At 39.6% G+C, this 24,313-nt stretch overlaps 2 protein-coding genes across 2 annotated transcripts; both read right to left on the bottom strand.

The window, feature by feature from the left end:
• Nucleotides 1–12,029: 12,029 nt before the first annotated feature.
• On the bottom strand, nucleotides 12,030–17,559 carry LOC145212288 (gap junction gamma-1 protein-like). Its single transcript, XM_080080375.1, has 6 exons — nucleotides 16,483–17,559; nucleotides 15,953–16,169; nucleotides 15,597–15,640; nucleotides 14,964–15,089; nucleotides 14,576–14,750; nucleotides 12,030–14,239 (listed from the first exon to the last, which is right to left on the bottom strand). Exons 1-6 carry the CDS (start codon nucleotides 16,720–16,722, stop codon nucleotides 13,965–13,967), a joined length of 1,077 nt encoding a protein of 358 aa, XP_079936501.1. The 5' UTR covers nucleotides 16,723–17,559; the 3' UTR covers nucleotides 12,030–13,964.
• Nucleotides 17,560–21,972: 4,413 nt separating this feature from the next.
• On the bottom strand, nucleotides 21,973–23,999 carry LOC145213195 (gap junction gamma-1 protein-like). Its single transcript, XM_080081426.1, has 6 exons — nucleotides 23,763–23,999; nucleotides 23,463–23,643; nucleotides 23,158–23,201; nucleotides 22,791–22,883; nucleotides 22,481–22,655; nucleotides 21,973–22,157 (listed from the first exon to the last, which is right to left on the bottom strand). The coding sequence occupies exons 1-6, from the start codon at nucleotides 23,997–23,999 to the stop codon at nucleotides 21,973–21,975; spliced, it is 915 nt and encodes a 304-aa protein (XP_079937552.1).
• Nucleotides 24,000–24,313: the final 314 nt, after the last annotated feature.

Genomic DNA, 24,313 nt, shown 5'->3' on the forward strand with positions numbered 1-24,313 from the left:
CTCTGCGTCCCCGCTTGCTGCCCACCACAGCCCAATTTATTGATATTTCTCTCTTTCGAATGGGAGCGAAACAAATTGTCACGTGGATACCGCGTCGATTGTGACAGATTTTGTTCATTTTTAAACGCGAAGAAGTGGCCATCAGTCAGAGAAATTGTCTTTGTTTTTGTTCACATCACGACTAAATAGAAGTTTGCATTTTGTGCAGTTTTATACAATCCTATGAGAAAAATAGTGCAAGAGTTCCTTAGCAGCACATATGTGTCGCCATTGTTGTAAGTAAAATGGAAAAAAAATGTTGTGCAAAATTTCACCTAAAATTCGGTCAGGTGTGACCTGTTTGCAATTGCGATTACTACACTGCGCTATGGCAAGGTTTCGTCCAAATAGTCACCCATACGGAATGTGTAACATATCACGTCAAGGACAAATGGAAATTTGGCTTTGTTTGCGCTCGGAATGCCATAAAACGCCTGACAGGGTGTAAAACTATTTTTGTCTAAAGCCTTTGTTATATCAGGCCTCTTATATATATGCTAATTCTTCGTCCTTTAACATAATCAAACAAACTCAGTATATCTGGAATTTATCGTAATAAATATACCTGTTTAGATGTTAAGGCTTGACATTCGACCTTAATTATAGGTTCTGAAGGTAATTTACATTTTCAAGTGTTGACGAAACTTAACACGTTCACATTGGACCGAGTACCTCCAGTTTGTCGACCAACACTCCTAACGCTGTAAGGATAGGACGCGGCAGAAGCGACACCGAAACCGGGCTGAGCACATCGTCGACGACCGGATCATCTTTTCGCGGGGCGCTTTTCCGTCATGATGTGGCGTGACAAATTTCCCAGTATTTTCTTTTGATATTAACTAACGATTTTGGGCGGCCAATAACCGACAACGCGCGCGAGCGGGAATGATTTTATTTTTCAAGAATCCGACCGGCGGAAAATTTGAAAAGCGGTCGACGGAAATCAATTCTAAACCACTTTCCAAGACGACATCTGTTCTCTTCGTCGCGCTTACAAATTTTGGCGAAAAATCGGCGAAAAAAATTAAAAAACTCGAAAATTGCCCGTCTAGTCGTTTCTCTTGTTCCCAACCCTCAACCAAGACCCACCAAGGCCAGCGCCGTCGCCTTCGTTCACAAGTACCCTTCTCTTCCCTGCCAATTCGCTGTCACGGTCCCGTCAGAGCGATAAAGCAAATATTGCTGGCAACAATTGTCGCGTTGCGTTATTTTTCATCACCAGTCACCGCAAGTACGTCCATTGATTTGCACTGAGCCCCGGCTGTCCCGTATTATGCATCCACCGCGATTCGAATGGAATTTTCATGGCAGTGCAATACGACTGATATAGACTTTGTAATCAAATTTGCATCCAAGCATGTTTTTAGTTGTTTAGCGGCACTGAATGTTACTAAACACTTTCAAATAGTGTTTTCGCTTCAGACTTAAATGCACACAAACGGAATTTAAACAACCGTGTAATCCGTGTTTAATTGTAAGTTGTAAACCGCTTATGTAGTTTTTTTTACAGGGGCTTGGGAGTTGTCCTGTTTAAATGTGGACTGACTTTGGCATTTTTTAAGAAGCAAGAGCGTTGACCTGTTGATCACGGCGTGTTTTTATGGAAGTTTAGCGTATTTTTATGGGTTTTCAGCAAATACTGCGAATAATGGTGACGGTCGGAACCTCCAGCAGTAAAATTTCATAATGATTTTACGATAATCTTATGGCGTATTATCCTCAACCTATGCGTACAATAAATGAGGGATCATACCAAGGCCGTTCACCTTCCTTTACAACCGGGCTCTGTCATTTATGATTGTAACGACATAGGCCGTATTATGACAAAACAATACGCTCGTTAAGTAGGCCTTCAATCCAGTGCACGTACCACTATCCCCATACATATGTCCCATCATTAACAGCACCTAACTTGACTCGTTAAGTTCCCGTGACAGAAAACAGAGCGCCCGCCGTAAAAATTAACGGTCCGATTTCGTTTCGAATTATACACTGTTATTGCAGCGATGATTTGAAAGCCATTGTCACACGTCGCAGTTAAGTCGTTTGGCTTTCTTTCATTGGCGTCGATTCCTGAAGCTATAGTGTAATCGCATGTCGTTAAATCGCCCCCCTTGTCACGAATGCTTCTTGTCTTCGATTGCATTGCTCGCAATTCCTTGGAAACGCCGAAGACACCAACCATAAATATTTAGCAAGTGAGCGCCACATTTACTTTTGTATTTTGCCTCATTCCATCTCTACCTATTTTAGATATCATATATGCCTGTCGTCTTTTCCGTGGTTTTCCACTGATAGGCAGTATTTGTCCACCTCATTAAACGATTCTTATCGTCTGCAAGATATATGATGTTGAGTAAGCAAGAACAAGGATTTTCCGAGCGCTTGTCGTTATAACAGGACGACCTTATTCATAATTGGTCTCCTTCTCTGTCGTAAATGGTTTTACGATGCTGTTGATGGAAGACCTTCGGCTCGTATGAAGTCTCAATGACATGGGGTTATTCTTTAAACTGTCAGTGAACTTAATTTTATATCCCCATTATGTCCCTATAGGGATACACAGATTTGATTGATGCCCTGTGTCTGCAATACGTTCAGGTTTGTAATTTCATGCACTTGTATTAGGTGAAAAACACGATTTCCATGTGTGCATTTAGTGCATTAAGGTTCACCCACGAAGAATAAAACTAAAACAAACCCAATAACGTCTTTCAATTACAAAAAAATGCTTAGGTAAAGCTAACTGAATCTTAGTTTTACATTATTTTACCATTTGTTTGTTAGCATGCGTGTTTGTCCATTTTACGACCTATGTATGATTTTAGATATTTTCGGAATGTTAGTTTAGGGCATATCATAGCAGCTGTGCTCCCACAGACTATATATTTCAGTTTGATTAACACACGTCGGGGTGCAACGTCGTTAAAATGCCGAACCAAACATTAAATGACGTACAGCAGTAAACATATGTTGACTTTGTTTGCATTTATTGTTACACCATTGCTCGTATTACACGTTTTCCGCGTAACTTACCCTCCAAATTGAACGTCGGGGAAACAAAAACACTGCGTATAATTTAGCAGAACGTGCAAAAGCTCTTATTCATTTGGAATATTATATTTTTGTTCTTTGTCCTCAACGAATTGGTAGCAAAGATGCAAATATAGGTATGAGGCATCTGGTAAAAACAAGTGTACCACTTCATTTAATACCGTGGGAAAACTTTGAGGTATGTCCCTTTTGTTGAGGAGTAACTATAGCGCGAAGTATGAGTGTTAGGCGCTGTTAAAAAATATCCGGCAAAATATCACAAGATGAGCAAACAAATCGCTGAAAATCGCAAAAAGGTGATGTTGACACAGATAATCAGGCGTGGTTTAGAAATCTTGAAGGTGAGTAATCACCCCCAAAAAATACCGTTACACTTTAAGACCAAACCGCTTATAAGCCATAACACCTGCGCGGTCTGATAATTTAGATTCGGAATAGTTTCCGGCTAAACCCCCATAATGCGTCATATGACGATTTCCCAATTACAGTCGCTTGCATAACAGGCAGCCGAAACTCAAGAACTCTTTCCATTTTCTCGATTTCGCAGCACATACATCACGTTGACAAGGTGCCGAAAAGAAAATGTCGGACGGTCATTGCGAGGTGCATGTCAATCGCTCGTTTGTACAGAGACATAGCTTTCGCGGTTACGTGTTTTCATAACTGCCCAGCTCTGATATCGCATGACACCTTCTTATATCGCTGATGAACGAGGTAGCAGGTGCGAGTGTGAAGCTCACCGATGCGATGGCCCGATATTCAAGCGTGTGGGCATTGACTCGATTAAACGCTCGCTTTGAAGCTTTTCAACTGCGATTTTCGTTGCTTTATTCCACCAATGACATGCTACATGGATGTTGTTTTATTTTCTGGTTGGATTTTCAATAAAATTTTGCTGTTAAATCCCTACAAGCGAGTGGAATAATTAAGTGTACCCAACTGCACACGTATTACGAAACATTGTGGCCACTGGTCAATTTTAGTATGTTTTTATTTAAACGTAAAAATATATCAAGAATATCCTTGTATAAGCAACTTGCAGAATTTTAATTTCTTGTAATAACGCTTCTGCAGTTTTAAAGAGCCAAGCGTTTGTTTTCTTTGTTATAAACTAGCGCAATGGCAGAACCGAGCTGCACAAAAAGCATCCGCATTTAGAAATTGTGATAAAACGGGCGGCCAAATAGCGACTTATTGTTTCGTCATAATTAATATTGATGGAGCGTGGCAGAAGGCCACCTGGGCGACGCGAGGCTTCATCCAAAATGAAATGAATCAAACTAATATCGCAATAAATCTAACTGCCAACTCCGCGGGCGGTGTGTTTATGCGGGGCTGCTATCTGAAAGAAACTTTTCGCCTTGCCGAGTTTTTTGCCACTTTGCCAATTCGATTGACAACGATTCGGTCCCTCGTGACGTCACAATAATGGAATTAGACGATGGGGGCCGATTCGATTTCTGTTCGTTTCGCGTGCTAACTTGTGCGCTCGCATGTCCCTCATTAAAACAGGGCCTGCGCCCAGGCGCCCCAGTTAAATTAACTGTCATCTAGATCTTTATTTTGGACATGATTAACGGGGCTCCTAAGCAAGGGGTTTTCTTCCTGTGAAGGTGTTTCCTTTTGGTCCCTTTACCATAGTTTTGCCTTTTACCAACACGGAGAGTGTTTGTGTACAAGCAAATCTTTTCTTATTGAAATTTCTACACATCTATAGCTCTCTCTAATATCCCAATATGTTTAAATCTTCTTTTGTTTGGAAGAAAACCAATAAAAAACAGACAAATCATATACAAAATATATTTTACTCAAAGTTGAAAAATAAGCGGAACCGTTTTTTTGCGGCTAGTCATTACTTTCATTGTTGTTTTCGGCGTCTTGTAACCACTGTAGAGGGTGCCTGTGCGTGGTTTCAATAAACAGGTTTCACAACTTTACAACCAAAGTTTTGAACTTTATGCCATAGAGGTTTACTATCTGATATGACACCTACCAATATATAAACAGTTTAAGCCTTAAATTTTGAATCTGTAAACTGAATGGCTTGACAATTCAATACTTAGCGTTGCCTCAAACACTTGTCCATTTAAAACGCCACTTTCAGTCTAGTTCAACAATTATTAAAAGCTTAAAATGTATTGCATCACAGTTTCAGTTATGTTCTGAATCAGTAAAGCTTATATACGTCTAGGCTGTTTGGGGTATGGAAGCCGTATATAGGCAACACTCCGACAGGGTCGACGTAAATATGTTGCAGGGATTTCAATTTGCATTTCTCTTTTTGACGTTATTTACTGTTCCATTTTTAGAAAAAAAAATTTTCAACTTTTAAAACGCAAACGTTCTAAACAAATTGTTCGAAATGCCATGCTATAAAGCAAAAATGTCAAAACTTCGCATCCTACATAAAATCATAAAGTGAAAAGGTTAAAGATTAGGAGAATATGCACACAACGATTTACAAAGTTTGTGTCTTGATATATTCGTATTTTAAAGATGATTCATATTCATGTAGCAAAGGTCAATTGCATGTGGGTGGATTTGCGCGGCATTAATAGTTTACAAAAGTTAAATTATCAAGCGATGAACTACATCCGAATTCCAGTCAGTTCATCGCCGAAAGCCTTGCACGGTCGTATTATGCATAAAAGATTCATAACTCGTCCATTTGCTTGAGAATGTTGCGCTAATTAGAAGCGAAAATCCGATGCACATCGAGGTATACGAAAGAACAGAGCGCATTGAAAACCGACAGAGACTGGGCGATTAAAAGTTGAAGAAAATGAAGACGTTCTTGCCTTGGCGAACTAAAGAGATTAGCGTCGTGCCAAAACCCAATTTCCGTGGGTCGAGGGACAGCGTTTTCCCCGCGGCCGAGGTGTAGAGGCGATTTTGTGAATATTCCTGTTGAATATTCGTCATCATAAATGGGCACTTCTTGTGCGTGCCATCTAGTTGACCAATCGATATTAACGCAATAAAGACCGGTTATGAATTATAAATGACCAGAGTGGACGCATCGCCGGTCCACGAATAATGCCTTCTAAATAATTATGCTTCGAACGCGCAGATTTCTTTGGGCACGGGCCGTTCCGGGCGGACGCACAACCAGGAGATTTGCATCGGCCAACTTAAATCAATGCCAGATAAGTCAAAATACATTAGTCGCTATATTTATCCGCACTGCTGAGCGACACCGCTGCTGCTTGTGTGAGTCACAGTCGTCATCGCAAACATTTCCACTCGGCATTTTTGACCCTCAACCTTCCACCTGTGGCTTAATATTTTGGCGTCCCGTCTGACTGCTCTAAATAGGTCATGCAACCGCCAAACCGCGCCGAATTTAGCCGATGTTGAATTCCGGCGGCTTATTTCGAGTCGGTGCTTAACGTATTGCGACCAGATCACTTCTCGGTTGCTATTCCTACGCTGCAATCGGAACCGCGTGTTAAATACAATTAGGCTATAATTTTAAAAGGGTCGCCGAACGAAAGTGTTTCTCGAAAACTTTTGATATCAAGATGACTCAGTTTGGCGATTGTCCGTTTATTCGTTTCCACAAGGCAACTTGTAGGTCAAATTTAATTTCTTTGGGTTTCGGAAAGTTTCTGTAGTTTTCCGTGGCTGTATGTTTTTTCCAGAGTAAATAAAGCGCATGGCCTAGTGGTTTTTCGTTCCGACTTTTTTGTGTTATTTTTTTAAATTTAAACAAGCCTTGAAAAATAGCAATAACGTATTAAGCTATAATCTTTGACAAATAAAACTGCTTGACATTTAATGTTGATAAAGTTTATTTTTTTGATCTTGTTGCGATCTTGTGTCACGCTTGTTACTGTCATTTTTTCATTTCTTTATTTGGAAGCGAATCACATACCATCGTGACGTTTACAGGCCAATTAGTCCAAAACAAAGTGGGTCTATTGTTAACATATTTGCGTCATTCAATGTCATACGTCGCGTTCAAGATGAAGCGTGGCCACATTCCACTAAACAACATTGTCGAATCTCTTTATGGAGTCGCGTTGTTCACAATAAAACCAACGGCCGTTCGACTTATTTACGAGAGCGTTGGGCCGTCGGGACCCGAGCATTGTACACAAGCAGAGTCCGAAGCAAAATTTTATGACAGTTATGCCGTGGCGATTCCGTATGTCGTGACCGCGCAGCCTATTATGCACGGTTTGTTGGGCCCGTCAGCGCTGCTGTGTGGCCGAGGTTTCTTCTTACAAGCGCTGGCAGGGTCAGAGCGGTCACGGAAATTAATCAGTTTAAGCGATAGAGTTTTGATTGCAAGCGGTCGCGCTGGGACCTTCTTCGACGGCCGGCAACATATCGATATATGTAAGGGGCGTTTTTAATCTGTCACAAACGCAAACGTATCTGATTAGGAACGATTTGATTCGAACAAAACCCATCGCCGACGAGGGAGTGATGGATGACGAGAAACCGACATGTTCGGCCACCGCACCAATTCCCACTGTTAACGTTGACACACAACATCCACAACAGCGGACAGAGATTTAATCCATGTGCCAAATTGCACTTGATCCCTGGGTCACATCCACGTATGCCGGAGTCCAAAACTCGCGAGACATTGTAATTTGCGTTTATCAACAATAAAAAATATTTCTTCTGACAAACCTATTATTGTTTGCCGAATATGTCTGTACATATGCTTGGCAGCAACAATTTGTTTGTTAAATTTAAGTGTTCCCAAGCGTACTTTTCAGTGTTTTTGTTTTTTTTTTCAAAGAATACGTTGACCAAAGTCACGGATTTGTGAGGCCCAATATTTAACTTTCTTCAGTTACAATAAAATAACTTCAAAGGAAACAAATGGCTAGTTTTGTTTCAATCCACATGCGTTTGGATTTAGGGGTGTACAAAAAAACTAAAATGGTCAAACCGATTGTGGAGATTAAAGCATGTCAGTTTTTGTCGGTCTCAATGCTTTTAGGACACAACAATCACGGAAAGATGCGCTTCATGTAATGCCATTATATGTTAGAAAACAAATCAGTTTTCCGACGTCAATGTATATTCGGTTTTGGTCCGAGTACTTACCCAATCTTCGCTTTCATTTTCGCCTTAACACGCCTGTCGATTGGCGACCAATTTCTGGAGATTCCTAGTCCCTCAAAACAAAACTCTAATGACATAAGTGGTCGGCGAAAAACTAAAGAAACTCGACATTAGGGCCCAGACCGGTCAATATCGCATGCCGGTGCCGCCTAATGATTTTATAGCGAATGCATAATTTAAAATTTCGCGGAGAAATTGCGTGGATAATTGCCGCAAACATGACTACACAATTGTGACCTCATTATCAAGGCTTATACAGCACCCAGGATGCGGTGACCCCGGCAGAATCGCAGAAGTCATTGTTTTATTGCCGTGCAATTCTATGCCATAGGCTCGAATCGCTGTCGTTCTGTCTTTAATTGTCATCGATGTTCACGCGTCGCTGCACTTCCATTTTAAGGTCCGCTGGTCACGTGATCGATGACCTGCAGGCGCAGAAAAGACTATGTTTGTTTTTCAAAAAATTAACCGTATTCACAGCAGAGTTGCAAGCGGGCCCGAAATCTGAGCCCGAACCCGGCCCGAACCCGAAAGTATAAGCCCGAAGCCCGGCCCGAACCCGAAACGTTTTTGAGAAGCCCGTTTAGGCCCGAAATTTTGATAGACAGGCCTATCCACGAAAGCCTTGCAACAAAGTATGAGAAAGAAAAAAGAGAAAAGACAACAAACACAATGAGCAATAGTAGACAATGGGGTAAACAATACGTTTTAGAGTAGGATGAGCATTTGGTCAATGTAAGAACATTGTTACTAAAAAGTGGCGGAAACGGAACTTAAAGTCAGGCCCGTTTTGAGCCCGTTTTCTGACAAATACCTAAGCCCGAACCCGGCCCGAACCCGGCCCGAACCCGAACCCGGCCCGAAAAGCCCGGCCCGACTTGCAACTCTGATTCACAGATTAAAATTCAATTTTTCTTTATCACCTTTTTAGTACGTGGCCATTTTTATAACTCAGGGTAACTATTCGCGGACCTAAAAGTAATGAAAACAGTATGTTGTTGAAAATTATTTGTGTATGTCAATGTCGCGAATTCACGAACCCTTCACGGACGCATTTGAGCATAGAAACTGATAAGTATAGACTCATGTGGAAATATTTCGGATTGAACGTTAATATTTATCGAGGTAGCGATTCTCGTACACATCATTACCCATTGGCTATGCAGACTCACAAATAATGGCTTTAAGTTTAAACATTATTAAGCAGGAAAACAAATCAGTTTGATGTATTACCTTCTATTTTTGATCTAACTCATGACAGCATGTACAAATACAGGACAATTCGATATTGTTGTTCATAGAGTTATGATGGGTTTTACCGTATTAAGCAACAGTCAATTTTAAACAGTTGGATTAAGATTCAATACACATGTGTTATATTTAGCCGTTGCGCATAACACTTTTCCAAGAATCGCAATAAACCGAGAATTAATTCGCCAAAAATTGTAATTTAATATTGGTTTTATGTGAACTTGTAGTGCAGTTGACATTTATACTCAAAGTCTAACAGGTTTTCTTCGTTTGACGAGCAAGAAATTTCTCCTGCCAACCGCATCAGCCAAAATTCGCTAATCCACTTCCTTGACCTTCAACGGATTCGACGTAAGTAAACATATTTAGCGAATTTTTGAGCCGCGGAAAATTTTCCCAACGCATGCCCGCAAATTTATTTTCATCACAAGCGGGCTGCAAAAATTAAGCACGGTCGGGGCGATGAAAATTTAACCGGTCGTCTATAATTTGACAAGACGTCGACGAAAACTCAATGTGAGTGACAGGAAAACTGAAATTCTTTCGTCAGCCTATCGATTTGACGGGCTAATGATTCGATAAAATGCATGTGGGAAAATGCTTAAGTTTGGCCTTGACTGAAAACTTGGTCGAACAGCCCGGATATGTTACACGTTGTCGGGTTATCGGCTGTTTGTTGCACGGGGTCAGCCCACACATTCACCATCATCCCGTAATGGACGCCAGCTTCAGTTTTGGGATGTCTTAATGCCTTGACCTCTGAGGTCGGATCTTTCTTGTCACACCACGCCTTGGATTAAGATCGTGTGCGGTGGTAATACTTATTAAAGTTGATATTTTCTGATAATGACCGTTGCGCTATTAAGGCAATATCCTGGTTTCCCCTATCTTTAAACAGAACAGCTTTCTCTTTTTATGGACTGTATTCCGTGTGTGGGTGCGCTTAGGTGAATTATCTCTCCTGCTTTTTTGTTTATCTTAAATCCGTTAAATTTATCCAAATACGGAAGGTCTTTTTACGCCCGAGTTTTCTTCCTTTTGCTTACCCTTTTAGTCGCCTTTTACGACAGGCAGGGTTGCCCCAGTGCTATTCTTACCCGGCACTGGACAGGCTTCGGTCGCTTTTTTGTATGTATGTTTTTGTAACAATGTTGCGGTTCCGATTTACAGTTTGGTTCTACGCTAATAGCGGAAAGAATGTAGTGGGTCTATGAATTAGTTGGTACGTAAAATCGTTTGGGAAATTTGATTTCGACGTAATACCTCTGTGGTCGGTTTGTTAGTCGTTACCAGATTTTTGATATTTTCTTAAACTCGCAAAACCACTTAAAAATCGCTTACATTACTAGCTTATTTAACAGTTTGTGGCACAGTTTCGTGGGTAATTTCAGTTGCATTTTATTAAGACCCTCATGGATTCAAATACGTTCACTAAGTGTTGTAGATTGCAAAGGCGATCTTTTCGGTGGTTAGGTTTGGATTACATGAGCTTGAAAAAAACTAAAAACCACACTTTAACATTTCTGTAACGTTATGCCACCGTAAGGAAGTCGTCCATACGATTTCATCAAAACACAAGTGTGGAAATGCCGAAAAATCAACCACGTATTGTCGAAACTCATTAAGTTGTATCTAGATATCTTCTGCTTCTGTGTCTTTACCGTTCTCTTTCAATTTCGCCGCACTAAGGACGAAATGCAAGATAAAACATAATCCCAGGAGGTGGCGCACAAGAGTCAGGCTAAGCAAAGCAAGAAAACCCAGATCAACGAAAAACTTTACACAAGCCACAGCTTTAATCATCACATCGAACATCACTTGTTTCCGACCATACTACACAAACAATATTCGATTAGATCTGCACAAGGTAAATTGAACTGGGAATTTTTAATTTTACATGAGGGAGCATTATACCGAAACAGAGAGGTTCAATTACGTCATAGATGTGCGTTTATGACGGGTGCCAGGCGATTTCTGTGGCATGATAAAACTTTTATGTCATAAGAGGAAATCGACATTAGATGTCTCCACGGGACGGTCGATGCGCATGTTTCGAATAAAATAACAAGAGGCGATCGATGAGTGTGGTGCGCGGCAAGTCGGGCGGGGACAAACTTGATTAATTTCCACCAACTCTTTATGTTTCGCCCATGTCGAAAGTTTTAATTTTGTTTCGCGCCGGTTTGAAATCGATCGATTTGCGGGTAGAGAGCTTGGGTATCACCGTTATAACCTTCTCCGCACAACAACAAAAAACAATTTACACCACAGTGAACATCCCATCAACTCGATAGCGCCTCTGTAGCAAAAGCTGCGGATGGCAAGGCGCAGTTGGGCGTACAAGAAGCGACGGATAAATAAAATATTTGCTTGCGCACGCGCTCATTATTACACGAACACTTCCATATGTCGACCTCAGACAATATAATTTGATTCGTATAACCTTTTAAATACTGAACTGCTTAATGCAATGCTTTTAATGTATTGAGTGCTAAGAACTGTTTAGGTATACATTCCCTCCTAAATGTACCTGCTGTTGATCTCAAATTTTGACCTAAGGTTTAGACAGTTTGCGTGCGTAAACACACACAGCTCATTAATAATGCAGTTACAAAAAGTTTATTATGCATAAAAATCATTCATTTTTCTCAGTGAAAATTATCGACGAAAAAATTGGTAAAAAATGTATGTAAGGGCGTACAAGCGTATGTGGCAGATGGTACGATTGCAAAGCGGCAAAATAAAACAACTCGAACTTGCAGTTATTCGTGCAGAAGCGGCACAAGCGAGAATGTGGCGATATTTACAGCATACTATTTACACGGACAGTGATCACAATTCATCGTCACACTGCCCAACTTGGATCTTAACACAAAGTCATTAAAATGGTGTACAAGACACATGTTGAAGTACAATGTACATAAGTGGTGCGGGAGCGCCCCCAAGCGGCATGTTCTAAAAACATGCAAGGCTGTGGAAAAATTTGAACACCACTGTATTTGGTTGTATGGCGTATGTATGAATGCGACAGTAGGGGCTTGACCTATACGAAAGGTTTAGGATTGAATCCTAATACAATGGACAAGGTACGTCGTTTGTTCGTAGCTCAGTCATTACAATTAAATAAGTAAACGTGGAACAATTAATACAACCATGTTAAAAAAAACTTTTACGTTGCATACTTTGTTTTGAACCGGTACAAAACGACACAATGCGAATAAATTGTTTTTGCTAGCCATTTTACCGATATTCCTAATTATCGTCTTTAACATTTGAATGAAATATTCGTCTTCAAACATTCAGACCATTTGTACAGAATACAAATAGGCGCCATACTTTCGCCAGCGCAAGTTGTTTAAAACAATTTATCGAAGACATACATGTGCAGAAATACTGGTTGCGGTAAAACCTTCCTTACATTTTGGACAAATAAAAAAATAGAAAAATGACTTGTTCGTAAATATAGTCAAGAAAAAATTACAATAGTTGATCTTTGTTTGGTCGATACGCAACTATCTATGCTTTTCGTGTGCAAGCGTACAACGGTAAAAGTAACATAAGAATATTTTGTTCGTTGCTCATATATTTACAATTAGCACATCTTGTCTTACGAGTGCTTTTGTTCTCTTGGTTAAACGTTTGAGGACCTGGGTCACTAAAACGAAATGTAACAAAGATGTAACATACAAAATGAAAGTTACCCAGTAGGTTTTATAACGCTAAAAACGATAAGGTTGATATTTGTTCTCAGGACTCAACAAACTTGTTCGAACTTATACAATTTTTAACAAACGCTTTCACTTTGTACATCGGCTTTAAACCATCTAAGTACGTCGTCAGATGAAAAAAATGAACACACCAAAACAGTATATAAGCTATTGTTGCCAGGCATAGTATCAAGTTTAAAGAGCTCTTGGCAAATGTAATTTTATTCCGACGTTTCGACGTCCTATACAGGTGTGCTAGTCGCATTCAGTGTTATTTACCCTGATGAAGACGACCTGCATAGGACGTCGAAACGTCGGAATAAAATTACATCTCTTTAAACTTGACATCAAAACAGTTTTGAGTGTAAGGGGACGATTACTTATACACAATGGAATTCGCAGAAAAAAGTGCCTTGAAAACAAAAAGGTCAAATACAAATTTACGAAAAACTGGTTTCGCGACAAAGACATGTCCCTAACTATGTACATGGCAACCAGAGACGCTCGCCACTAAAGCTAACAAGTTAATTCACTAAAAGGCGACGAACTAAGTCTGTCTCCAAAAAAACGCTGATTGTTTTGTGTTACGGTTTCAAGTCAATAACAGAAAGTAAGCTAAATGGATGTTTTGCGGAACATTAATAGAGGGCTAGTGTGTCAAATAATAAATAACGAGGGCCTTTCGTTAGAAAATTTACAAAAAACGTGTAAATTAGTTGTTCCTGCCTGAGCGGACGCCGAAAGTCGCGAAAATTATCAAAATTACGCCGCGAAATTTTGTCCCATACTCCGCTGCAAACTGTCACTTTCTCGCTGCTAAAAACATTGAGATCAGATGAACTTGTCTCCGTCGAAATCATTACCGCCCTCTCCCGACAAGCTGCTTCTTGCGTAACCAACCCGAATTCCGACAGCTTGCGGGTAACCTCTTGGATACCTTGCTCCACCGTATTGTCTTCCGTGGCCGCCAAAGTGAGGCATGTTGTTGACGGTCTTGTATTCTTTTGTGATGTCCTGGCCTCGTTGTTTCCAGGCTTCGATGATTTTGCGTAGACCCAAGTGATAGAGCTCGATAATATTAAGGACTATCATGATCAGTCCCGTGCCTGAAAAATCACAAATCAACAATAAATGTTTATTTATTTTTTCATAAAATTCTAACTAACAAGCGCTGTAACGTCATAAATCGATCCAACAATGGCTGCGCTTGAAAGTGACGTCATATATTGCATCACAGGCAGTAACGTCGACCATGACGTCACGATACAATGTGATGACACTGCTTGCAAAACTGGTGCACGAGTTTTCTACCAAGCAAAGCTACAGTTCGTTGTACAGCCAGAGTACAAAGGCTGGACAAACACACGCAGCTACTGGTCAAACAAATTCCATTGTTTGAATGATGGCCACAGGTCGTTCATAAATGCCTTGTGCAAACTTACCAAACATAATCCAGAGCATGATGGTCTTTTCCTTTGGCCTCGACACGAAGCAATCGACCACGTTGGGGCAAGGCCACCTCGCGCATTTGAAAAGCTCCGGCACCCAGAATTTAAACACATAAATGTTGAATTGCAAGATCATAAATCCAATCTCTACAGCCAGTCGCAATACCACCTGAAAGTAAATAACATTGTTAAATAGCTGTTTCAATTCTACACGAATTAGGTCAGAAAGCTTAAATTACCCAGGCTATTTTGCTAGAGAAGCTGTTCCTAAATATGGCAGTGTATATTTTACGTGTGAAAACACAAATAGTCACTATTAAACCACTTTAACGAACGGGGCCTTCCCTCATATTTATTATAGTAGCCACGCTGTCATGTTTACCTGTGCTACGTAGGCAAGCATAAGACGTGACGGAGTGTCGGAGTCTAATTTGGTCGCCACAACTTTATCCTCGTCTTTGTCTTTATCTTTCTTTTCCTCCTTCTTTTCTTTTTCTTTCTCATCGGTCTGCATGGAAAAATACAAGTTGTAAAATTCCGGGTGACGTGAAATGTTGCATCATGCAGAATGAGATATTATTTGTAAGATCTCCAACTCTTTGTTGCACATTTAACCCGAACGCGTTTGATGCCACAAGCTCTGATTTTTGCCACAAGTTTGCTGGGTAACAGAAAATACATAATACACACAAATATTACCACCTATTTCCCCCACATTTTTATGCAATTATAAACACTTTTTTTAGTTGCAGAACCCAAAATAACTTCAAATGGCCATCAACAATGACTTTCTGTCTCTAATCGCCTTAATTCGCGCATAATTGTGTGGTGCTTTACCTACCTATGTATACTTGAATAGATAAGATAAAGCGCGTAAATGTTTGAGTAGGGTGTACTATGGGAAGTAAACACTAACTCTAATGCATGACATTCCACCTATAAGACCGCAAACTCATCGTCGACAGAGTTGTTGCGCGAAAAAGTTATAAATTTGTAAATGTAATGTTTTGCTTACCTTTTCGTCTATAATAAACGCCTCGTCTTCCAAAGCAGCATATTCTAAACAAAAAAATTGATTGTTTTACAATAAGCGCAAAAAAAACACAAGGCTTTAGTTGCAGAACTAGGCAGTTAAACAGTTAACTGGATGGTCGACAGTATAAGTCAGTTTTCTGGATGAAGCTATTTACAACGGACAATGAAAGCTTTAAAACTGCCCGTTACCTCTTTCGTCCCCAAAGGAAACAAAAGAGATTTTACCTACACAACTGTGCCCTCAATAGCAAACAACCAAATTTGCCAAGTCGTTGGAGGATTACGTGACTTGTTGTTGACAAGGTCACGTAGACCCTTGTTATCAACATTGCTCACCTGGTGGTCCACTCTCTTCTCTCCGTCTTCTGATGTCCTCCATTGCCTTCTTCCTCATTGCCTCTTGTTGCTTCTTATTTTTCTCTTTTTGTTTCTCTTTTTGTTTCTTCTTTTTGTCCTGCTCCTCCTGGCGCAGTTTCTTGGCCTGGCTGATCTTGGCCATCTTGTGAGCGGTGTACACCATAAAAACTACGGTCGGCAGGGAAACGCACAAGATCTGTTGAATAAAATGTTGTTTTGATTTTTTTCTATGCGCTGCGAAGTATTTTTTTAAAGTATAGCATTCCTCGTCAAAATTTTTCCGTTGTTTTTACAATGCTCATGGAAGCCACTATATACTCTTCGAAATCATTTTCAAACTTTTACCATAAATTAAAACCTAAACACGACAAAGAAAACTTAACGCCCTGACAAAACAGTTTTTTTAACACCGTTCTTGTTTTTGTTAAATAAAATCAACCAGTTGATAAATCGGTTCTGCGTTAACGACTGCGTTTCGGTTCAACTTTCACATTTAAACACATTCTTACCTGGAGCGCCCATAGTCGAATCAAAGATATTGGACTGAAGTCGTTAAAACATATATTAGAGCAACCCGGAGTCAGTGTGTTGCACACAAAGGCGCCTTGCTCGTCGCCAAATACAGTGTCGGCTATTGAAACCACTAACAAGAATCTCAGTACGAAAAAGAATGTGACCCAGAACTTTCCGACCAAGGTCGAATGCTCAGCGACTTGTTCCAGAAGTTTCTCTATGATATGCCAGGCCATTCTGACGTTTGATTGTTACAAGTTGTATTTTAATAATTTAGGATATATATTTTTGTTCTGAAACGTTCAAAAATATTTTATGATTTTTGACGTTCATTTTGTATTCTCTATTAATCCACGTTTAGTCTGGGATTTTCCTACTGACGGCCCGGCAAAACTTTTACAAAAGACACAAAACCCAAAACTTAAACTACTCGAATTGAAATAAAACTGAATAAAAATTTTACCTCTTGAACTGCCACTGGAAAATTGTCGTTTGATTACAAATACTTAACATAAATTAACTGTCTTCAATGTATCTCTTACACTCCAATAAAAAAACACATCTGCCTAATCCAACCATTTTACAACTTTAAACACTGAAGCCGATTTAAACAAAGGGTCCGTTATTCTCGAATATGCTGAAAGCACTCAACGTTGCGCAACGGCCCAAGTCTCGTCGCGATATATGTTCTGGTATGGCCGGTATCACTTTGCTCGATGTACCTGCGTTACTGATTACTCAATGGAGAACTAATATTGGCTCTTAGTCTGAGTGCACAAAAGAGCACACATGACGCGGAGCAACTTTTTCCAACGACGCTGGATTTATGCCGCTCATAACTTGTTCTCTCTGTTTAAAGAAGCTTTCTACGTAGACACTGTGCACGTCTTTTGCTCCGACCGTTCTCCCTTTTTAATATTTTCGGTGACCGCCCTTGATGGAGCAAAGCTCCAAAATTACAATAACCTATGAATATTACACAAAATAAAGTTACATCAATAGGTGATAAACTGCTACTGTATTGCCTTTCATGGTTTCCGTTTAAGTTTTTGCAGGCATAAATTACTTTATTAAACTAACAAAAGTTCAAAAAAAGAATAAATTTTTTTTACTGTAGTTTGTATGCCACAAACTATTTTTGGGTCATTGAAATTCACATTTTAAAACACAAGTCTTTTATCTACGCCAAATAACTAATCAAAAATCTGAAAAGTTGAAAGTCATGTTATTCGTAAATGCTGACGCGCCATGTCATTCGTACGTCATTGATTTGCATTCACAAGACATTTAATGTAGCGGGAAGGACCTTTCTCAAACTGTCTCGGTGCGTTTCTTCTTTTAAGGTGCAAACCCGTTTTTATGACGCAAACAACGTAAAACTCCTGATGTGTAAATATGATGAATCAGCGTTCAAAGTTTAACCAATGTAACTGAATTTTGTTCACTTACAAGTTGCATTAACTACTTTTTAACCTTGTGAAAAAATCTGTGCGTGGAACATTGGAGTGATGAATTTTTAGAAAACATCTACCACAGAAGAAAAGGAAAAAGAAAACTAACTAGTTTCACAAACGCCTAGTTGCTTAGAATGGCGAAAATAAAAATGAGGCCGAGCTTGAAGAATGTTGCATCCAGTACGATCAGAGAGTAAGTCACATATATCTTTGACGTGTTTGCCTCATGTTGAGATTTAAACGATGCGATTTCGAATTAATGTTTAACCAACAAATCCGACTCCTTGTTTCTCGTTACAAAGGCCGGCTTTGATATTTTCCCAAACTTTGTGTGCTTAACCACGCGATAAACGTTGTCATTGGCAACGTGTGGTATGTGCACTTTGCTTGCCCTTGAGTGCTGAAAGGTAAAGTTTTGGTCACGTTGCTTCACAAAAACTTAGGTTATTCGCTGTCACCTTGGCAAACAAGGCATTTTGTTGTGTGTGGTTTTAAAATCTATGCCCTTACCCACGTCCTTTAACATGCTTTTTTATGTTTCCGTGATATAAACTTGCGCCAAAAACGAGATTACAACAAAAAAATAATGGTTGTTTTAATAATCACCACACTTTAAATTTAATTTGTGCGTGGATTTTCTGGAAAGATCCACATTTAACAGCAACATTAACAAAACTAAATCTATCACTTTGTACTTGCAAAACTAGTGGTGTTTGTAAAAACAAAAAACAAAGGTCTGGAAACATTTTTTTACAATCAGTGCAAAAATACTAATGATTTTAACCTAAAACCGTAGGTCATTAGACAAATAAAAAAGCGTAAATGCAGGCCCCCATGTCTGCTATTCTCATTTGATACATTTAAATTCATTTTAGCAAACAAGTGCTGCAAGTGTAACCTTTTCGATTTCACAAAGTCACCAGGTGACGCGGTTCGGATGAAAAAAATGTTTTCAGCCGTTCGCCATGAATCCACCTTCGACAAACACGTTGATTGAATGCGAGCAAACATCATATACGACCTCTGCAAACAACATCCCACCAAAGTTCGTTTCTTTGAAAAATCACGACCGGTCTTATCGTCAAGATGACACGCCACATCACGTGGCACTGTGACGCACATTTATGGCTTTTACTTTAGTTGTTGCTTTGAAAGCTATGACCTTCAACAACTCCTTATAACCTTCTATGCCAGGTTCCTTTATAGTCTGAAAACTCCTTATGATCTAGAAAAGTAGCAGTTTTTTACCAAGGTATGTAGGACATTTTTAAAGTCGACCACGTACGATTCGATCTTAGAATCCCAAAACGCGTGCTTTTCAAGTTAGTCTACAAACAGTGGACACAACAAATGATGGCAACAGATTAAAATACACATTTTAAAGCCAACTTAATAACAAACTTTAACCCAAAACAACCCAAGAAATGATGGGAACAGAGCATACATCTCAATTGTTCTTTACCAGTTGTGTACGAAAACTTACCGTTTACCCCCCTTTCCAAAAAAACTTATGCACGTCAAATGACTTTGGTTACAAGCATACATTTTACGAGTCAACAACTTCCTAAGTTTACTCCAAAAAGGGAGAACTGACGATCACCGTGCTCACAAAACGTGACGCAATCTTTTGTCCGTTAAACAAATTTGATCTGTCTTGTATCCTAAACCCTGTTTCTCATTTTTCATCATACGCGCTTTGCGGAACCTTCAAGTTCAACAGTTTAAAGCAAATACTCGCGAACAAAAAAGGTTTTTACTTGCATAAACAACCCCTGCCCAACACTTGTAACCATTTATGAAAGATATAACGCAAACATGACTGTGCCAACGCGTATGAATAGACAGGGAGTTGTCAAGTGCACTTAAAACATTGCGCATCATCACAACCTGTTAAAGTATTTTTTATACCTAACAATGCGGATGTTCGGTCCTATAGCAGTTACCCAATCATCGTCAGGTCAAGGACCCCTAGCTTGTTTAAGGACCGCGCCCATATATGCTGACGTCAGCGTATGAGGGGGCGTCATTACACAAATGGTATATTAAGTTGCACAATCGTTGCAAAGTTCCTGTACCGAAGTTCGAAGTCGCCTTACCATTGTCATATTTGTTCTGTAGGTGTTCGGTAATAAATGTGACATGGAAAAAAGCAGACATGGCGATATTAAATGCAACGTGCTACACAGCGCTACACCTTGAGTATCAAATTACCGAACCGATTTGACCCATACAATTTATTGGTCGTGTAATTTTAACAATTTTAGGAACCTTCAACCAAGTCCAAATCTAAACACAAAATATGGACACATACGTAAATTTCTTACGCTTATATCTTCATCCCAATTGGCAATTACCGCCTTAAGTCACAAAATAAAATTTGTAAGTTTTGTAACTTGTAGCTGATCTCCTTTTCTAATTCATCCACTTTTTATAACTGCACCGCCATACAACCACGCTTTCATCTTGGCTGCCCTGAAATTACTAAATTGCGTCTCTCTCTTACAAACTCTAACTGACAAATCATGTTTTACAAATTCAACATGAAAATTTGCGATTAGTACACGTGCCTGCTATGTTCGTCGGCTGCCATCGAATGTGTAGAATAGTCGAGGCCGGCTCGCTTTATTCAAACCCCAAGTGTGAAGAGATTAGCAAGTGTGTCGGGTAGTTAGCAAATTGCGACACCTGCTTCATTTCCGACCATCGCCCGGGAGCATTAAACCCGAATTATGTTAATGCGTATTGAGCGGTGCGCCCGCGTACCTCTGTGGTACATATTGCCTATGTTTGCAAAACAAATCTTTTACCATACGAAATAAACTCAACTCAATCGAGAAATTTGCTTTTTGCCGAAAAACGATTTTTGCGGACAATTGTTTGGGACGATGAATTTGCAGTAGCGAATGGTAAGGATATAAAAACTGTTTCTGCTGGCTATAAAAGGCCTTTTACTAAAAGTAAGCAAGTTATGTTATTTACATTGCAAAGGCAGCAGTAAAAAATCGTTGACAAAAGTTTAAATTTATATTGACAGTCGTTTGAGACTGAAAAAGTGTACTGTTGCTTTATGAGATGCAGGCGCCAATATGTTTTCCCGCAGAGCGTTACTTGAAAATCGTTCGCCAGGTGTCGCACATAAGCCATTTTTGATACTATTGGTGGTCACCCAATGACATTTTTTTCTTAATGTTTGAAATGGTCATCTTATTTCATTAAGTAGTGGGTATGCCTGCCTCATCGACCCTCCGATTAGTTGCACAGGTCGCCCTGGTGTATAGAAACATATAATCCGCTTAGAGAGTTCTTCGCCGATAACGCAAACGGGCGCCTCGGAAACATTGCATTAGTTAATTTGCTTGTTTAGAGCAGAATACTAATACGATCCAGAGGGAGATTAAATCTGGCGGTCGCGACAACTCATTAGATTAGGGCGAGTTTCGTTAAACGATGACGTTTCGCAATCGATGTCTTATACACACCGACCATCTGACCGAAACTGAATGTTTCGTTATGTTCAAAAAATGGCCATCACTTTACGTTTCAACAAAGTCACCATTCTACACCTTTAGAAAGCTTGAGTTGCGCAGGTTTGATTACATGCTTACAATTTGCAAAAAAGGCAATTTCTAATCTGGCAAAAACAAATTAAGCGTTTTCATGATCAGTTAGAAATATACGCTATTAAATGAACAACAAATTGAACTCTTGGACGCTACTGTGGCGTACAGCTGCAGGAAGCTCAAAGACCTACAGATTAGCTCACGAAATAAAACAAAATGACCAGGAAGAAGTTTACATGGGGTTGAACGTAAACCGACCATAAGACCAGAACTGTACTAGCAGTCAGTCAGTGATTGTACAACACAGATTTCAACGTAATAAGTAATACTATTATGTTTTTTGCGATTACTTTGTTGAAATCTGTTGCGTGAACAATTCCAATCAGAAAAACATTTCTTCGTCGAAATCACTACCGCCCTCTCCCGACAAGCTGCTACTTGCGTAACCAACCCAGGTTCTGACAGGTTGTTGCTAACCTCTTGGATTTCTCGCTCCACCGTATTGTCCTTTGTGGCCGGTGAAATGATACAGGTTTTTAAAGGTCATGTTTTCTTTTTTATTGTTCTGGCTTCGCTGTTTGTGGGCTTTGGTGATTTTGCGAATACCCAAGGAAAAGAGCTCAATAATATTAAGGAGTACCATCACTGAACTGATGCCTGAAACGAGATCAATTAAAGGATCGCAAAACTAACAAACAACGAAAAAAACAGTGATACAATTTTACTTGAACAAGATTGTGCCTAATTAAGTGACGCACTTAGAACATGTCGGTCTCCACCAGTGTTTTTTTAAGGTGTTCCCCAAATTTCTCCAGCGGTTTCCCAAAATTTGGACTTGCAACTACAACTACAGTTTTTGGTATTTAAATGAAACACTTGCGGTCTCTTAAAACTACTTAGCGGTCACCCAAACCAAACCTTAAAAAAACCTGGTCTCCACAATGCCAAAAAAACTATATATCGAGGTCGTTTAAACTCACCGAAAATTACCCAGATCATCATTGTCTTTTCCTTTGGCCTCGGAACGGTGCAATTGACCACGTTGGGGCAAGGCCATCTAGCGCATTTGAAAAGTTCCGGCACCCAGAATTTAAACACGTAAATATTGAATTGCAAGACCATAAATCCAATCTCTATCACAAGCCGCACAAACACCTAAAAGTGAAATGCCAGGCTGCAGTACTCTTTTTAAAAGGTTTTACACAGGTTAAATCAAATAAAAAGTTTTTTTTGAGAAGGCAAGTTAATGTTTTCCCATGAAGTTGGTGCAAAAAGGCTGTCAGCGTTTACCTGCGCAACATATGCAAGACATATATGTGACGTAGTGTCCGAGTTTAATTTGGTCGGAAAAACTTTGTCTTCTTCCTTGTCTCTGTCAGCAACCTACGTGAAGAAAACAAGTTGCAAATGTTGGCAGCAAAACTGCATAACGTCCCCGTTTGCAGCTGAACAGTCGTTTACTGCTGCAAATAGTATTTACACCATTATCGCAAATATTATTCCTCCTGCTTCTATTTGTCCTAAATTTGGGTACAATGTACAGGCTTGTTTACTGTGGTTAAACACAAACACATCTTTATGAAAAGCTAAAGCATTGGTTATAGGTAATGAAACTGCACATATTTATTTAAAGTAAATACAACCTAAAGTTTCTTACCATTTCGTCCACAAAAATCGGTGCATCTTCCAAATTGACATGTTCTAAACAAAGATAAGTTTGCAATTTTAATACACATACACAGTAAAAGAAGATTAAGATCCACGCCGGCTGTACACTGTTTAAATAGTAAACTACAAGTGTTGCCATTATTATCTGTAAGGCCAGTCCTAGTCTGACGTTTGCCATCAAAATTTGTACAGTCTCTTGCGTTATGCATAAAGCTAGCTTTATTCAATGTAACAGAAAATGGATTTTTTGGCTGCACAACCCCATACTTCAATAACTAACAACCAAGTCCTCACCTGGCCTTCCACTTTCCTCTCTTTTTACAATGTCCTCCATCGCCCTTTTCCTCATTACTTCCAGTTTCTTTTGTCGTTTCTTCTTTTTATGCTGCTCCTGCTGGCGCATTTTTTTGACCTGACTGATCTTGTGAGTCGAGTACACCATAAAAACTACGGTTGGCAATGAAACGGCCAAGCTCTGTTAAATTAGGTTGTTTTTGGACTTTTTATAACGAAGACCTTTAGCAGTAGGCAAGTAATAACAACCTAAACTAGTAAAAAAGAATTATTTTTTGCCACTACCAGTTTTTTTCATACCTGAAGCGCCCATAATCGACTTAAAGATATTGGACTAAAGTCGTTCAAACATATATTGGGACAACCTGGAGTCTGTGTGTTGCATTTGAAGGCTTGCTCGTCGCCAAATACAGTGCCAGCTATTAAAACTATCAGCAAGAGTCTCACAACAAAAAATAATCTGATCCACAACTTTCCAACCAATGTTGAGTGTTCGTAGCCTTGTTCCAGGTGCTTCTTTATGATATTACTGACCATCTTTACACTTTTTGTTAAAAATTTGTTAAAAATAGTGTGCAGAAACGGATCTGTTTAGATTTTAGAAGAACGATTCTTCAATAATTTTCTACTCAATCGTAAATCTCGAAGCGACTTTGCATCTTTTTTTCTATTATGCAAGCAAAAAAACAACAACATAGATTTAAACCGTGTAATAACAAATGTGCAGCTAAAACAGAAATGAAGAAACATTCATTATGTGCAATCTAACATTTCAATCTGCACATATAACAAAACAAAAGTTACTTTGCAGACAGTGCACACTGTTTCGACCTATAAGTTCTCATCAGTGC

Source organism: Phallusia mammillata, chromosome 2, assembly GCF_965637545.1.
Source record: "Phallusia mammillata chromosome 2, kaPhaMamm4.hap1.1, whole genome shotgun sequence".
Classification (NCBI taxonomy): Eukaryota; Metazoa; Chordata; class Ascidiacea; order Phlebobranchia; family Ascidiidae; genus Phallusia; species Phallusia mammillata.

What these genes read in the sequence shown, in the direction of transcription:
- LOC145213195 (XM_080081426.1), bottom strand. Translation starts at nt 23,999, where the DNA reads ATGGTCAGTAATATCATAAAGAAGCACCTGGAACAAGGCTACGAACAC. An exon ending in CGATTTTTGTGGACGAAATG is followed by an intron (nt 22,884 to 23,157) that starts GTAAGAAACTTT and finishes TTCTTCACGTAG; the next exon opens with GTTGCTGACAGAGACAAGGA. An exon ending in GATGATCTGGGTAATTTTCG is followed by an intron (nt 22,158 to 22,480) that starts GTGAGTTTAAAC and finishes ATCTCGTTTCAG; the next exon opens with GCATCAGTTCAGTGATGGTA.
- LOC145212288 (XM_080080375.1), bottom strand. Translation starts at nt 16,722, where the DNA reads ATGGCCTGGCATATCATAGAGAAACTTCTGGAACAAGTCGCTGAGCAT. An exon ending in TGCTTGCCTACGTAGCACAG is followed by an intron (nt 14,751 to 14,963) that starts GTAAACATGACA and finishes ATTTACTTTCAG; the next exon opens with GTGGTATTGCGACTGGCTGT. An exon ending in CATGCTCTGGATTATGTTTG is followed by an intron (nt 14,240 to 14,575) that starts GTAAGTTTGCAC and finishes GTGATTTTTCAG; the next exon opens with GCACGGGACTGATCATGATA.